Raw genomic sequence first — 17,955 nt, forward strand, 5'->3', positions numbered from 1 at the left:
GGGCTAAAATAAAAAGAAAGTGACCTTTCTGAAAAGCAGAACCACTTATGATCATATACTTGAAGATATTCCATAGGAGCACTATATTTTGGGTCTTTATGTAATGTTTATACTTAGAAAACCATAAATTATTTTAAAGATGTGAAATAAGTTAAAATTTTAAAGTACATTCAAACCCGGAAGCTTCATAAATGTTAACATAAACAACACAATTCACCTCTGAAGAGGTTATGCTTTGAAAAGTAAAGCAGTTGTGAAGAGAGATATACATCTTCTAACTTGAACACCTTGCAGCTTTATTTTAATAACCTGTGTCAGAGAGGTGAAAGTTTTAGGTTCGGTGATACCTTGTACCACTATGGATGCCATTTTCTTTGAGACTGTTTTGCTTAATTAAGGGAATTGACATCCTCTGTCCAGTCTTCTAAAAACTGAGCATGTTTTAAGGTTTTTCACCTGTTAAAACTTACCACCACCTCTGCTTTTTTTGGGAATAGATTTCTTACACCCAGCTTTCATAACCTAGATAACCTTGGAAAACTGCATTTTTTTAGGTAAGCCGTCTTGCTTGTGAGCAGAGGTAACCTAAACAGACCTTTTGTGAGCTAAGGTTGCTGGTAAACCCTGTATTCTCTTACTCTGTATTTCTAGCTCTTCATCTGGGCACACAATCCAAATTTGAGTAAAAATGATTTTACCTTTTGTTCTGCAGTTTTCGAGCCCTTTTCTGCCCCTGTAAAGTAAATCCTCACTTAACATTGTCAATAGGCTCTTGGAAACTGCAACTGTAAGCAAAACAACATGTAACAAAACCAATTTTACCATAGGCAAATTGATATAAACAAGCTAAGTTCCTAGGGCATATTTCTGGTCACAGAAATATCACCAAACTGCTAAATAAAGCCCCAAAACATTTCTAATATTAAACATTGAAATAAATGTGAACTAAACAAACATTTAAGGAAGATTAATAAAAACAACTAAGATAATTGTTTTCCAACCTGGGTTGAAGGTGGTCAGAGCCTCTCCTGGCAGTTCAGGGAGCAAGGCCGGCACCCACTCTGGGCATGATGCCCTCCATCACAGGGTGCCCCCCCACACCCTTACACACTCAGACTGGGACAGTGCGGAGAAGCACCAGTTCATCTTAGGGATGTGCGGGGAAACCAGAGTTCCTAGAGAAAAGCCCACATGCATGGGGAGCATGTGAGACGGTGGCCCTAGCCAGGAATCGGTTTTTCTTTCTTTTTTTTCTTAACATTATAATGAAACATTATTCAAGGACCTGCTCTCTACTCATATTTATCACAGTACTGCACTGTGATGGTGATTTGAAAAGTTAAAGCAACTAGGCAATTGTTAAGTTTGTGAATGGCAGTGCTAGAAAGAGCTCTGAGCTGGGATGTTTTGTTGCAATTGCTTTGGGCCCAAGCAGCTTTTACGGTCCACCAAATGTTACAGCAAGGGCACATCTTTGCCTCCAGATGTGATCTAGAAGGCTAACTTAAAACACTATTATCCACAGAACCGTAATGGCATACCATTTCATACGTATTGTACTAGGATGGCTAAAATTAAAAAGACACATTAACAGGTGTTGGAGAGGATATGAGGAAATTAAAGCTCTCCCACATTGCTGATGGGGTTGTAAATGATATATCTCTTCTGGAAAACAGTTTGGTAGTTCCTCAGAATGTTAAATGTAGAGTTGCCATGTGACCAGTTTATACCCAATAGAAATGAAAATATGTCCACACAAAAACTGGTACAAGATTGTACATAGCTGCATTATTCATAATAAAAGTGAAGCAACCTAGATATCCATGAACTAATGAATGCATAAAGTGATATATCCCTATAATGGTATTTTATTCAGCAATAAAAAAAGAATGGCTTACTGATAAATATACCATGCACAGACCTCAAAAAGATTATGCTGTGTGAAAGCAGCCAGTCACAAAGACCCCCATATTGTATGTTTTAATTTATATGAAAAGTCCAGAACAAGCAAATGTATAGAGAACATAGGTTAGGTTTCTGTGGACTGCGTGGAAAGGGGCAATGGGGAGTGACTGCTAATGGCTGTGGCATTTCTTTTGGGGAAATGGAAATGTTATAAAATTAGATAGTGATGATGGTTTTATACCTCTGTGAATGTACTGTGCCCACCAAATTTTATACTTTAAATGTGTGAATTTTATGATATATGCATTATATTTCAATAAAATTATTTTTTTAAATCTCATTTTCCACCTTAAATTTTAGTGGTGATGGTGACTGTGTGTGTGTGTGTGTGTGTGTGTGTGTGTAAAATACCTTAAAGCAGGCACATCTGGTATTAAAGAATATACCATACTTTTAAGGCCTTTTGCTGAATTTTTGAACATAACAAAGCAAGCATTACACAGTGATTTTATGACATTAATTTGATATTTACCAAATGATACTAATAGTTATTGTGTTACAAAATAATTGGGCATAAAAGGTTAAGTATTGTTATAAATGACTAATCAGTACTAGTCCTACCCAGCAAAAAGAATGTATATGTCTCTCTTTCCCTCTGATTTTTTTCCAGTATTTATAATCAGCTTTAGTGTTTAGTGTTTTGTTACCAGACATTTGTTTTTTTGTGTTACAGAATAAAACTCATTTTCATTATTTACTGATATGCATGTGCTAAAAGAATTTATATCTACCATCCTGTAACTTGGCCTTTCTTAATCATTTAACTATAATCTTCGTTCTGCGAGTACTTTTTAATGCTGAGACTCTGTGTTCTCTCCTGGTCTTTTCCCTCCCTCATCAAACATGGTGATGTCCTGGATGGTCTATCTCATCCAGAAGCATCAAACAGACTTGAATCAGAGTAACAACTACAGTATGATTGCTCCAGTTTGGGAGAGGAAATCCACATTAATGTTACAAGAGCAAAGTAGAAAACAGTGGGGAGATGTGGCCATGGATTTGGGGTGTGCAGGATTGTAAACGTAGAAGAAAGGGAGTGGCTGAGGTTCTCAAAAGGTCAGGTTATACTTAGCCAGAAGAAGAGATTGAGATACATACAACCACCCCTTCTTCACTTATTGTTTCTCATCTCTGTTCATAGCCAAGAAATAATACATGAAAGTATATGTGTGTGTTTGCTCTCCCAACCACTCATTTTAAACCTGAAACCAGTCTCATAAATTTTTTTATGGATTTTATTATTATTATTATTATTGTTCAATTACAGTTGTCCCCATTTTATCGCCATTACTCTCCCCCTGCCCTGCCTACCCACCTCCCACATTCTATCCCCCCTCCAGCTGTCTTTGTCCATGGGTCCTTTATACATGTTCCTTGATGACTCTTCCCCTTCTTTCCCTTGAAACCTTTGATAAATGTTTATTGAGCATCTCTCGTGCCATAGACAATGGTGTGTGTATTGCAAGGTTAGTTACAAAGGAAGTCCTTGTTCTGGGAAAGTGGGGTTGCTATCTAAGAAAAGAGACCATGGATAATCTTTTGACCCTAAAGAGACAAAATTAGGTTTTCTCTTTAGAGTTAAGTAAATATTAGAATACAAGATTTTTAGTGGCAATAGGAAATACTGTCTGCCTATATTCTGCCTATTTTTTTCACATGGAAACAATAGTTTTTATTTCTTAAGTTGAGATAATAGATATAAAATACTTGAGAAAGATTTATTCCTAGTAAAGTATACTCAACAAACTTGTAGCATCAAATTTTGTATTGATAGAGAAGAGTAGCACCAAAAGATACCAATATATTAGACTTACACACTTAGGATTTTATTAGGGAAAGCTGTACAGAAGTATCTTTATCTCATTCATGTTCTGCTTAAACACGGTACCATTCTTCGCTATTGACATTTCACAGTGTTGATGATGTGGGCAAATATATCAGCCACATTAAAAACCTGGGGAACATTTACCAGATTCATTTTCCAGATTTAATTTGCTTACAATTGCATAGTAGAGCAGGAGTTTGTTTCAGGAGTAGATATTTTTTTCTGCCAACACAGTGCTATAGTTCTGTGTTTTAAGAACAGGAATGTCATTTACATTTGAAGTGGTCTTTAGCCCAAGTAGCCATAGTTTGTGTGGATGGCACTAGAAGCACCGACTTGTTTGTTAAGGCCTTCCGTCTACTGGTCTTCTGAGAAATTTAATGGAAACTCCAGCTACCATGTGATTCAGAATCAGTGAGAAATGTTTCTTCCCTCATGTTCTACGTCACAAATGTATATCTTTTTGGAAACATGCTATTGGTTTGTCAGGAAAACAGGATCTTGAAACCTTTTTATTTGAGTGCAAGGGTTCAATCTCCTTTTTAGTGAATCAGGTATTTTCCAGCTAAAAATGTGTTATTTGGCTTAACTTTTTATTAGTATACATTAATAGTTCAATAAATAAGCAAATTTATTAACATACTTTATAATTTTCAGAAATAAGGGCATATATTGGCTTTGGAATAAGCTTAAAGGGTTAATTATACCATTCAGATTAGACCATGTACCAGTTTGAAGTCTAACTTGAATTTTTGTGTATGACATGGAATTTGCTCAGCCTTTGAAAAGAGTTTTGGATTGATGGTACATCTATCATTTTGTTCTCCTTGCATGAGCTCTGTCTCTTATAGACAGGTACGTTGCTTCTGTAGTCTCACCTAGAAGAAGTTGTCTAAATTTGTGTTTCTCTTTAGAACTTAAGAGGAAAGTGAAAGTAAAAATCACAGAATTTCATATGCATATTCAGTGGCGAATGAGCCAGGTTTGGTAGCCTCTTGGAATAAAATGGGCAACTTTAGAAAACCTAACTCTGAATTAGGGTCTGGTACCTTTTTATAAAAATTACTTTTTAGATAGGAAATTGAGAAGTTTCTGGTCAGGATCTTTTCAGGCATTTGGCCCAATTCTGTCCAGAAGTAAGGAGCTTTTTAGACTTTTTTGATTATCTAAAGAATAAGACTCCTTACTATTTGAGAGTAATAGCTAGGAAAACCATATTATTATGTAACTTGAACATGTCCCTAGTAGAGATATGAAAATGTTTCCTAATCAAATTGCTCTATAAATGATAAAAATATGGGAAAAGTCAAGGATCTAATGTTTAGGCCAAATTATTCACCAACGATTTACACATTTTGTAGTCTTAGTATCGTTCCATGCATTGCAGGGTTTATTATAAAGATAAGCCTCATCCTTTCCTCAAGTAAAGTTGTGGGGGAGGCAGTGTCACACAGTTTTGGCATTCTGAGTGCTTCACATTTATTTTGACACTTATACATCTATTGCTAGATAGCCCTCTTTTTCTGATGAGGGAACTGGAGCTCAAAGAGGTGAAACCACTTAGCTAGTAAGTAATGGATTTGAACCCAAGTTTTCTGTCCTGAAACTTTATACATAAGTATAGTCAGCAAAATACGACGGTTGCTAGCTGAGTTTTGTCACAAAGCGCTAGTAAGACAGTTCAAAAAGGAGAGAAATCCTACCTTCGAGAAATCAAGAGACATTGTGAGGGGAATTTAGTTTGACCTTGAGTAGAGGCTTTGAGTTAGGAATTCATTTTTATCATCAGAATGCCCTTATCTGGAAGAGACCTCAAATAAGGTTAGTAAAGGTGCTACACCTACCTATATAGAACCAGGATAACTTTGCATAGAAGGGGCTGCTATTTGGATTTGTTTTATTGACAACATCTAATTTTCTTCACTCCTTACCTCTGGTTATGTTGTAGAAATTTGACATAAATTGTCTTCAGGATGATGTGGACATAGTCCTGTCTCCTTCAACTTGAAGGTTGCACCAGGTGGAAAGCTTAATCTCTGACTTATCCTGGAAACTCCAGACTTTGATAAAATGTTCATTCTTTAGACAGTGTCTTGTAGTCTAGGAAATAACTCCTAAAAGGGATGAAATATTTGTAAGAAGGAAGGAAATGACTGGACTCAGGGAGATTTTCCAGGCTTATTGGGTGGCTGAGAGAAGACAGCAGATGTGAAAAAAAACATACATTCTATTTAAATCTTGGCTAGAGAGCCTGTTAGGTGTTCGGGGCGGAACTAAAAAAAAAAAGAGGAAGAAGACTAGGTTTGTGGCCTACAGTAATCATAATAGTCTTGGCAGGCTCTTTATCTCTTTCATTTTTTTCAGAAGGAGGAAATTAGAATTCATATTTATTTAAAATAGTTGATCCTCCATCTTATAGTGGTTTTTACAAGAATTATAATTCTGGCCCTTCCTGGAGAGAGAACTGATTAATTTTTCTCTCTCATATCGGTACTTCCCTCCCTCTCTTTCTCCCTCCCTCCCTCTCTCTCTAAAAATAAATAAAATCTTTTTTTTTTTTTTATTATAATTCTGGGCAGCAAGCCTCAGTAAAACAATTTTGCCAGCTGTTGGTTACTTGAGCATCCCCAAAATAAAGGTAAATGTAAATAAGACTCATGGCTTTTAGGCAGCAGTGGTTTTCACTAAAGTTCTATAACTATTTTTCCTGGAAAAAAATGCAGTACTTCCATTCATCGAGGAGAGAGTAGTATTGTGTTGGTCTGTGTGTGTGTTCACATATATGTGTTGCACAGGTGCTTCCCTTCTCCCAACCCTTTTAGAGTTGGTGGCTTTGTCCCTGATTGTTGAGTATACTAGTTTGCAGATTCACTAAGAGAGCTTGTGTAGTAATGCTTGCTTTATTTTTTTTTCTCTTCCACTCTTGTTTTATTTTTACTTTTTTTTCTTTGTGATGTGACATTTTCAGCTGATGTATTGAAAGCAAATCCTTCTAATTTGGGAGCCCAGATCACAAGAGTGAGTTTTTCTACTGGTGTCTTTAGCTGTATATGTTTTTTTGTGTGTGTCTTTCCACCCTTTCCGCCCAATTCAAAAATGTTCAAAACACATTTCATGAATATTAGATAAGAAAATTCCTCTGTCTGTTGAACATCATGCCTGCCCACAAAGCAATGTCCACTTTATATTGGGTCAAATTCTTTTTTCCAATGCTATTGTAAAAGCATAGGATAATGTATGTGTTTGGTTTGGTTTGGTTTGTTTGTTTTTTATATTACATAGTGTGTTGAAAATAATTTTAGTTCTGTCTTCATTGCAGATAGATATGTCTGGATTCTGTCACTAGTGTGTCATAGCATTGTTCTTTTTTGGTTATTTTTCTTTTGTTTTAAGGAAATTTATATAATAGCTTCTGACAAAAAAAAAAAACATTCTTTTATTAGGATTTTAAGTAATAAATTCTTTGACTTATCTCTCTTCTCCCTCCTCATCCCCTGACTGTTCCTCTCAGGGCCATGAAGCAATGAAAAGCTACGCATAGTACTGTCTAACTTCAGCAGACTGACCAGATGAACTGTGGTCAGACTGGTGAGCTCTGGACATGCTAGCATTGGAAGATAGTTTGTTGGATAGTTACAGGAAAGCTGTTCATGCTGAAAAGAAATAATAGCACTTTTTATGGCAAAATAAAAGTATGCTTTCTCTTTGTTAGCTCTGATTCAAATAACATCCCCATGTAAGCTGTACATTGCTTTTTAAGGTCTTACACCTGGGTAATTTTCTGTTCTAGCTTAATCCCTATCTGTTCTTTGGCTTGTGTTATTACAATTTAGCTCATGTTCTGTTTGTCTAGTTTTGCATCCTGGAAGAGCAGGTGATTAAATACTCCCTTTTCTTTCCTCCTAGTATTTGCTTGTTGCTTCTGACATCATTAAGTTTGCCCAATAAAGCAAGTGGTATGCTATCCTAATTAGAAAGGCAGATACTCCAAGGGTTTACCCAAAGTGATCAGCTATTGTGTTTTCAATTATCAGAAGAGAGCATAACGATGTATTCTTCACTAGCATTATTCTAACCATTGATTGAGGATAAATTTTAAAGGCCTTGCTTTCAGGATATCCAAGTTATTCTAAACCACCCACCCTCTCTTCCCTTCTTTTGTTACCCCAGAGATTGAAAGATCTCAAGCAGAGAGAGTTTGCTCGAAATGTTTCTTCAAGATCCCGCAAGGATGAGAAGAAACAGGAAAAAGCCCTTCGGCGCCTCCATGAGTTGGCAGAGCAAAGAAAACAAGCTGAATGGTGAGGATTATTTTCTCTCAGAGGGCCTGCAGATAATTACGATCTTTAAGTTTTTAATAGATCCTTCTTTCATCCTAAAAGTATATCTCCACTTGGAGTACAGTACTGATTAAGAATATGCTCTTCTGAGGCCATATCCTACAATCTGTGTGACCCTAAATTATCTAACCTCTCTGCCATCTTACTGTAAGATAGAGATGGTAAAAAAAATCTACTACTTATAGTTGTGAGGAGTGATTAAGTTACTACATAAAAAGTGCTTGTAGAGATGCTTACTAGCACATAGAAGATGCTCAATAAATTATGGAGCTGTTAATTGTTCCTATCTCCAATGTTCTTATATAGAAAAGCACATATATTACAGTACTGGATTTTATAGGTAAAAAGTACTGGGACACAGATTCAAGTGTTGTAACTGCCTTGTAAGGACTATACAGTTAGTACTAACCGCTCTGAAACCTAGGAAATTCCCTAAGGTTGCTGCCTCCTTAAATGTTCTTTTTAATGTCCCTTCATGGTTCTCGATTAACAATTTGGGGCCGATATTTCCTTAGGTGGAATTTATTCCACCTAGGGCTGAATTTCTAAGCAACTAGACATTGGGGACCCAGTCTTTGAGCATCTGAGGATTCATGCGGTATATACTCCAATCAGAAGGACTAGGCCCACCCTGGTTGGGTGGTTCGGGTGGGTGGAGCTTCATCCTGTACACCAAAAGGTTGTGGGTTCGATCCCCAGTCAGGATGTGTACAGGAGGCAACCAGCTGATGTTTTTCTCTCACATCAATGTCTCTCTCTTTCTGTCTACCTTCCTCTCCCTCTAAAATCAATAAACGTATCCTTGGGTAAGGATTTTAAAAAAAAGAGGAGGACTAGGTCCCCATGTTTGTTTTTAATGGCTGGCCAGGACCAAAGGAAGGAATAGGTCGCAGTCAGAAGAGAAACTGATTGTGTTTATTTAAAATTTACAACCCAGTTGGGGTGAAGGTTTCCAGGTTCCTGGACTTTAGGTTTATTTTTGCCTCTTGATCCTTTAATACCCATTAACTTTTCTTGTGTTTTTGGAGGCAGAAGGAAGGGAGAGAACACATAGAGTGTAAGTTTTGAAACAAAATTAACCTATCAGCTCAAATGTTCGGTTAACTATCTATAGACTCCTTCTTTGGAAGCTCTTTGTGTAGTAAGCACATTCCTCTTGGGCATGTTGCAAGGGTGCCTCCTTAAAAAGTATATAAAAGGCCACTATCTGGTTCAGGACATGTTTTAATACATGTTTTTCTTCAGAGATGACCTTTAGTTCTGTTTTATAAACAAACAGTTAAAAGATGACCAAGTAATCTCTTGGGAGATTGAAAGGTTTTGAACCCTCATCAGGTCTTTCATTGTCCTACATGTAATGCATGATCCCATAGTAAGTATTACTGAAGTAACATGGCAAAAACTAAGCAGAAGATCAAAATAAGTCCTCTTTTTATTCAATTTGATGGTTTCTTTGCTGTGGGGTAGGTTTCATGTCACAGTGTAAGTATCTTGCTATCTGATTCTGTTGGGTTCCTGTCTTCCAATACAAGGAGTTCAGATAGCAAGGGATACCACATTATCCAAATACATTTGATTTCTGAGTTTAAGACAGCTAGTAGCTAGGGTTCAGGTAATGAGGACTTCAACCAAATAGGTACTTAATTCTCTTTGTCCTTCAATTTGCCTTGACATACACCTTGATTGTTCACACACTGTATAAATTTCAGACATAATAAGAGTTTAAAACACTGGCTTTAAGGTTCCTCAGTGTTCCTGTTTTCAAAGCTGAGAAAGTCCTTGGTAGTATCATGATTGTCGAATGGAATGCCTAGAGAGAATCACAAACCCAAAATAAATGCTTGGATATGGTGCCCAGGAGATAGACATGCTAAGCACAGACTGCCATAGAGTAGCACAGTGGAGATCTCTGACCATGTTAAACTCAGAGAGCATGTACATTTTTTAAAGTTAAATTTGAGGAAAAATTGGGACAACTGTAATAGAATAACAGTTTTTAACAGTGAAATTTTTTAAGTAAAAATATGAAATTTGAAAGCAGGGGAAATGGGGGGGTTGTTTTTTTTCTTTGTTTTTTTAGCTGAATAGAACTTTTGTGAGTCGATGTTCAGCCATACATTTGATAGCATACTGATGGTTAGGATGATACAATAAGAAATAAGCATGGATACAGGATGGATAAGACTGTACCAAATGATAATGATAAGTATTTTAATTTAGACACCTTAGGAAAAAATAGTAGTAACTGTCTAGTTTTGAAAATGTAGCTTGATAGATTAATAGTGTGAAACTTTGCCTGACCTCACTGAGGGCATTCCCTTCATTAGCTCAAGGCTAAGGAACGACTACCACAGGGTGTCTCTCAGACCTACCTGTGAAGGATGATAGAATATGAGGTAAGTATTTAATAAGAAGTATGAAATGTACCCCTAAACCTGTTTTTTGTTTTTGTTTTTTTATTTTTCTAAACCATTGCGCAGTGCACCTGGAAGTGGTCCTATGTTCAGACCAACTACAGTGGCTGTAGATGAGGAAGGTGGAGATGATGATAAAGATGAATCAGTAACAAACAGTGGCATCAGTACCACTGCCACTTGTGGCCTGGGATCTGAATTCTCCACAGATAAAGGAGGCCCTTTCACTGCAGTACAAATCACTAACACCACTGGACTGGCACAGGCTCCTGGGATAGTCTCCCAAGGTGTCAGCTTTGGCATTAAGAATAATCTGGGTACACCATTGCAAAAATTGGGAGTGTCATTTTCTTTTGCCAAGAAGGCTCCTGTCAAACTTGAATCAATAGCATCAGTCTTCAAAGACCTCGCAGAGGAAGGGACCTCTGAAGATGGAACAAAAGCTGATGAGAAGGGTTCCGACCAAGTACTACAGAAGGTGGGAGACTCGGATGGTGGTAGTAATCTTGACGGTAAAAAAGAGGACGAAGACCCTCAGGATGGAGGGTCCCTTGCCTCCACATTATCTAAGTTAAAAAAAATGAAGCGAGAAGAAGGAGCTGGGGCTACAGAGCCAGAGTATTATCACTACATCCCCCCAGCACACTGCAAAGTAAAACCTAATTTTCCTTTCCTGCTTTTTATGAGAGCCAGTGAACAAATGGAAGGTGATAATAGTACACAAAAGAATGCCCTGGAGAGCAAAAAAAGCAATTCTCCCAAGCCTAAAAGCTTCATCAAGGTGGCAGCAAGCCAAGGAGCAGAAAAGACAGTTAGCGAAGTCTCCCAGCAGCAGACAGAAACTGGTGTGGCTGAGCCCTCAGAACCTGGAAGCAAAGCTGAAACAAAGAAGACCTCAGGAGGGGATATCAGTGAGCAGAGTTTAGAGAGTCAGAGTCAGAAGTCTTCAGAGATCCAAATGTGTGAATCTGACCCTTGTAAAGAAACCTCTCAGGCCACCCCAGCAGGAAAAGAAAGCCATGAGGGACCCAAACATCCTACTGGTCCCTTCTTTCCAGTTTTGAGCAAAGATGAAAGCACTGCCCTCCAGTGGCCATCAGAACTATTAATTTTCACCAAGGCAGAACCCTCCATTTCATACAGTTGTAACCCTTTATACTTTGACTTTAAACTTTCAAGGAACAAAGATGCCAGAGCTAAAGGGACAGAAAAGCCAAAAGACGTAGGAGGGTCCTCAAAGGACCCTCTCCAAGGCCTTGACCCTGATGAGCCAAATCAAAGCAAGGAAGGAGGAGAGAACATAGAACATTCCTCAGGAGATAGGGTGGATGCACCTGCTTCAGGGTCTGCCTGTCTCAGCGTGAATAAGCAGGAGCCTGGCGGTAGCCATGGATCAGAAACAGAAGACACAGGGAGAAGCCTTCCTAGCAAGAAAGAACGATCTGGCAAGTCCCACCGACACAAAAAGAAAAAGAAGCATAAAAAATCCAGCAAACACAAACGGAAACACAAGGCTGACCCAGAAGAGAAAAGCTCTAAGGTTGAGTCTGGGGAGAAGTCTAAGAAGCGCAAGAAACGAAAACGAAAGAAGAATAAGTCAGCCCAGGCAGATTCTGAACGGGGACCCAAACCAGAACCCCCAGGGAGTGGTAGCCCTGCTCCACCTAGAAGACGGCGGCGAGCTCAAGATGATTCCCAGCGGAGATCGCTCCCAGGTGAAGAAGGAAGCAGTGGCAAGAAAGATGAAGGTGGGGGTGGTGGCAGCTCCCAAGATCATGGTGGGAGGAAGCACAAAGGTGAACCTCCAACTTCATCCTGCCAGCGAAGAACTAGCACCAAACGGAATAGCCGTTCTAGCCATCGGAGTCGACCCAGTAGTGGAGATGAGGATAGTGATGATGGTTCATCACGCCGGCTACACCAGAAGTCTCCATCCCAGTACAGTGAGGAGGAAGAGGAGGAGGAAGACTCAGGCAGCGAGCATTCCCATAGCCGCTCACGATCTGACCGGCATCATTCCTCGCACCGTTCCTCTCGGCGTTCTTACTCAAGTAGCTCAGATGCATCTTCAGACCAGAGCTGCTATAGTAGACAGCACAGTTATTCTGATGACAGCTATAGTGACTATAGTGATCGATCACGAAGGCACTCAAAGCGCTCCCATGACTCTGACGACTCCGACTACACCAACTCCAAGCACCGGTCCAAACGGCACAAATATTCGTCTTCTGATGATGATTATAGCCTCAGTTGCAGCCAGTCCCGAAGCCGGTCTCGGAGTCACACCAGAGAGCGCTCAAGGTCCCGGGGCCGCAGCCGCAGCAGTAGTTGTAGCCGCAGCCGGAGCAAACGGAGAAGCCGTAGTACCACAGCCCACAGCTGGCAACGGAGCCGGAGCTATAGCCGGGACCGCAGCCGCAGCACCAGAAGTCCTTCCCAGAGATCAGGCTCCAGGAAAGGATCGTGGGGTCACGAGAGCCCTGAGGAGAGGCGTTCTGGTCGTCGAGACTTCATCCGCTCAAAAATCTACCGCTCCCAGTCTCCTCATTACTTTCGATCGGGCCGGGGAGAAGGTCCTGAGAAGAAGGAAGATGGTAGAGGAGGTGATGGTAAAGGGTCAGGCCCACCATCTCAAAACAGCAGTGTTGGTGCAGGAAGGGGGTCAGAGGGTGACTGCAGCCCTGAAGATAAGAACTCCCTCACTGCCAAGCTGCTACTGGAGAAGATCCAGTCAAGGAAAGTGGAGAGGAAACCCAGTGTGAGTGAGGAGGTGCTGGTCACCCCTAATAAAGCTGGGCTCAAGCTTAAGGACCCCCCACAAGGTTACTTTGGGCCCAAGCTCCCTCCCTCTCTTGGTAATAAGCCTGTCCTTCCACTGATAGGGAAACTCCCAGCCACTCGAAAGCCCAACACTAAGAAATGTGAAGACACTGGCTTAGAAAGGGGAGAAGAACAAGAACAGTCAGAGACAGAAGAAGGGCCACCAGGGAACAGCGATGCCCCGTTTGGACATCAGTACCCCCCAGAGGAGACAGCTGCCCCCTTATCAGAACCACCTCCAGAAGAGCCAAAGTCTGAAGAAGCTACTGCTGATCACCCTGTGGCTCCACTAGGCACTCCAGTGCACTCTGATTGCTATCCTGGGGACCCGACCATGTCCCATAACTACCTCCCTGACCCCAGTGATGGGGACACCCTAGAGTCCTTGGATAGTGGCAGTCAACCAGGCCCTGTGGAATCTAGCTTGCTGCCTATAGTGCCAGAACTTGAGCACTTCCCCAGTTATGCACCTCCCAGTGGGGAGCCTAGTATTGAGTCAGCTGATGGGGCTGAGGATGCTTCCCTGGCTCCACTGGAGAGCCAGCCCATCACCTTCACCCCCGAGGAGATGGAGAAGTACAGCAAGCTCCAGCAGGCTGCACAACAACACATCCAGCAACAGCTTCTGGCCAAGCAAGTAAAGGCCTTTCCAGCTTCTGCTGCCCTGGCCCCAGCCACTCCAGCCCTGCAGCCCATCCATATTCAGCAGCCGGCCACAGCCTCTGCCACCTCCATCACAACTGTTCAGCATGCAATCTTACAGCATCATGCCGCAGCAGCTGCCGCCGCCATTGGCATTCACCCCCACCCTCATCCCCAGCCACTTGCCCAAGTACATCATATTCCCCAGCCCCACTTGACCCCCATTTCTTTGTCCCACCTCACTCACTCAATCATCCCTGGCCACCCTGCCACCTTTCTCGCTAGCCATCCCATCCACATCATTCCCGCCTCAGCCATCCATCCTGGACCCTTCACCTTCCACCCTGTCCCACATGCTGCCCTCTACCCTACCCTCCTTGCCCCACGGCCTGCTGCAGCAGCTGCCACTGCTCTCCACCTTCACCCACTACTTCACCCCATCTTCTCAGGTCAGGACCTGCAGCACCCTCCCAGCCATGGCACATGAGTTGGTGGGAGCCCAGGTAGGACCAGGGAAAGTGGCCCATAAGTCTTCCCTTGGAAGTGTTGAGCCATTAATACCAGCAAGTAGAAGCTGGGGTGGACAGTGTCTGATAGCCAAAGAATCGAGTTTTGGCTTGAGGGCTGGTTCTAGATTGGAGGTTTGCTTTGGGTTCACTATCAGGGATTTGTTTTTCCCTTTTGTTCCTCCCTCTCCTGTGTTTTGAAGCTAGGAAACACCAGTTAGTGCTGCCCACCCCTTTGCAGCAGCATCTCCAGACCATCAGGTTTAGGTACTCCCCTTCTCCCTGTACTTCTTAACCTCTGCTCTTCCCTTCTATAAATTTTAAACCATTTTCCTCCTCTCTGGCCAGCGGGTTGTCCATCTGGTCCTGCCTTCCCATTGTCTTTGTCCATCCCTTGCTGACCTTACATTATCCAGCTGAGTTGAAAAGAGAGTCTGACCTAGAATCAGATGCTACTTGGGCTGTTTTTCAATCCTCTTCCCACATAGAGAGCCGCACATTTGGCACTGTTGTCCTCATGTCCCTCATCCCAGGAGAGACATCGGCATATTCCAGAAAAGAAGATCCTATCGTGATTACAAGCTATACGGGACATAAAGTTGCTCATGTGCTTCCCCAGAGAGGAGCTCGTGTGTCTGAAGGGTATATTTTCTCCTGTCATGTTGATGTTTCCTTCTTAATTTATAGGATTTTTTTAATGTAAAAAAAAAAAATTGCACTGAACTCTATAAATGTAAATGCTGCTTTTTGTAGCTCATAAAAAAGGTTCCATATTTGTAGTATACTGCAATAATATTTTTTACATCCAGCTCTTTAAGTGATCCTTGTTCTGGTGGCTTTGTGTAAATATGTTTGCCCTAGTTGGATTAAGAAACTAAAGGTTATAAAATGAAAACAAAAAATAAAGTATTTGTTTTCTGCTAGATGCAAAAATGACTAAGCATGTATATTTTATCAAGCTCATGTATTTTTTCGAAGTTATGAACTATAAAAATGTTAAAACAGAAAAGGAACATGGTTTAACATTTTTGCTGGGACAAAATGTTCAGTAATTTGCATTAAATGGTGCCCCAGCACTGGGATTTTTTAACTGATGGGCATCAGTCAGCTGGGAATGTTGAGAGGATACTCAGATATGACAGTCTCCCTCACGTGCTTTGCCGTTTTATACAGAGAAACGGGCGGGCCCCACAGAGGAGGGAGACATTCAAGAGCTTTATTTGAAAGCGGCACGATTCAGAGTGATGAGGGGTTTCCTGGGTGCCTTGTTCTAGGCAGTCCATTTGCCTTCCTAGTACTTAGCCTCCTCTGACAACTTTTTTTTTTGATGTGCCTTTTGGGTTGGCTAGAAACAAATAGAAGTGGACTGGGGGATGATAGAGTTGAGACAGTTTTCTTTTTTGTTGGGAGGTGAGCACATTTGTAGATATTGCAAATTCTTTTGCTTCATAGTTTTCTATGCTTTCAGCCCAACTTAATTTAAGCAGTAAAGATTCCTTTTTTTCTCTTCTGTGACATCATGATACCTACCAGAGGAAGTACCATCTCAATTCCTCTTCCTCCTCTTGCCTTTCACCCAGGCTCAGACCTAACTCACGCACTGACCCAAAAGCGTTTATATTGCAGGTCTCATCTTCGGTGTAGTTAGCAGTTCCCTGTTTGGCAATTCCCTACCTATTCCTGTGGCTAGAATGGTTGGGTTGTCACTTACAGGGAAATCAAACCCTGCTGTTTTGTTTCTCAAATTCCCAAAAAGAAAAAGGTTTTGAGTTTATGAGAAGTAAGTGCTGGGCAAACAGGGGTCTTAACTGACCCTCCTACCTTTTCAGTGCTTCTCGTATGATTCAGAAGCATCACTCGTTTTGATAACTAGCACTGGAAAAGTGAAATCATGTGTTTGAAGTGAAGGAACTCATTTTTCTTTGCTCTCAGCCCATGTAAATAATTTAAATAATACAGTATTAACATTTGTGCTGCTTCCCATTAGTTTGTAGATTGAGCCATACTCTGGCTGCCTCTACCTTCCTGGGGGCAGTTTTCTTTAACTTCCAGAATAGCGATTTTAAAACTTAAAAAAAGAAAAACGAAGTAGCCTATCCTTCCTTACAAGCATAAAAGATTGTATTTAACTTTATCACATATGATAGAGATATATAAGCTGTAAAATTAGGGAAAGGAACTTTCTAATAAACCAATGATTTGTGGAAACTTAGCAGAGTCTCTTGTGATTGTTGCCCCATCCATTCAAGTTGGGAAGGGATGGAGTTACGGGTTACAAATAACATCATGTTTGAAGCGATCAAGGAAGAGACTCTTGTGAACCAGTTGGTGATGACGTTTGGAATTGTGCTTCTCAGAGCTCAGGCTGCCCGAGCAGAGGACAAAGATGATGTTGTGGAAAGAAGCATAGTAAAGTTTCTCATCCTTGGAATGTACACCTTCTTTCTACTCTTTCCCACAAGAATTTTCTATTTCTACCTTTACCTCATTTTTAGATATGTAATCTGTGTATAGTAGAACGTAAGTGCTCACTAAAATGGGTTTGGAATTTCTGGCTTTGACTTTTCAGGATTTTGGATAAACTTAAGGGCAATGGGATTACAGGAGTTACCTGCCTGATTTTTGCCCTCCAGATGTAGTTCTGTATACCAGAAGCAGTTTTGAATTGTTCTCCTCAAGCTTTTAATAATAATACAGTGCTTGAGGGCTACTTGGCAAAAGGAAATATTCCTTCTTACCTGATATAAGCTGCTATCTACTGTATCAAAAAAAGAAATCACAAAAGGGAAAGTTTAGCATCCAGAGCTAACCATAGATTTGTCGTGATAAATTAGTTTCTCTTCCTCAGCCTTCAGGGAGGAGTAGTGCAATGTCTGTTTCTTAACTACTCTCATAATGGCTGTCTGCCCCTTAACTGAAGAGAAGCTATTCAACTTGAACCTTGGGTTGGATGCTGAGATCTGCCTATTTTTCTAAAATAGCAAAATTCCTGCCAAGAAAGAAAAGATGTTAATTTTCTGTGCAGGCAAGGTGCCAGCGAAAGAAGCAGACAGGCCTGCGGAGCCTGTGCCTTGTGAGGATCCGTGCAGCTGCCCGCCTCGGCCATCTGGGCTTGCAACATGGACATACTCCCTCTCCTACACTCTCCGTGTCTAACCTAGCCCTTGTCAAGCATTTCCATTATTCGCCAGAGACACCTTCACCCTCCCCTTATCAACTATTGTCTGAATTTTTGCAGCGTTTCCCGCCCACCCTCCCTGACTCGGGATATAATTCACTGTCCCATACCTTACTGGCTTCTCAGAATCTGCAGTTCATTTTGTATTCACTGCTTCCCAATAAAATTGTAAGTTCTGAGAGGACAGGAACTGACTCTTAAACTTTCCCTCCCTTTTTTATTTTTATTTTTCTTCAGTCCCTAAGAGTGTTTTATGGAGTTGAAC

General features: G+C 40.9%; 1 protein-coding gene across 7 annotated transcripts in view; it reads left to right on the forward strand.

Annotated features, from left to right (window-relative positions):
* The window catches only part of GPATCH8 (G-patch domain containing 8), a 75,554-nt gene extending 58,832 nt beyond the window's left edge, over nucleotides 1-16,722 (forward strand). For all 7 annotated transcript variants that reach the window (XM_054593002.1, XM_054593008.1, XM_054593003.1 and 4 more), the window contains 2 exons: nucleotides 7,961-8,091; nucleotides 10,611-16,722. In XM_054593002.1, the coding sequence (XP_054448977.1) occupies nucleotides 7,961-8,091; nucleotides 10,611-14,493 (4,014 nt within the window). In that variant the 3' untranslated portion in view covers nucleotides 14,494-16,722. The remainder of the gene's footprint in view (nucleotides 1-7,960; nucleotides 8,092-10,610) is intronic.
* The last annotated feature ends 1,233 nt before the right edge of the window (nucleotides 16,723-17,955 follow it).

Source organism: Pteronotus mesoamericanus, unplaced genomic scaffold (genome assembly GCF_021234165.1).
Source record: "Pteronotus mesoamericanus isolate MK-2021 breed Mesoamerican mustached bat unplaced genomic scaffold, CSHL_Meso_final scaffold_408, whole genome shotgun sequence".
NCBI lineage: Eukaryota > Metazoa > Chordata > Mammalia > Chiroptera > Mormoopidae > Pteronotus > Pteronotus mesoamericanus.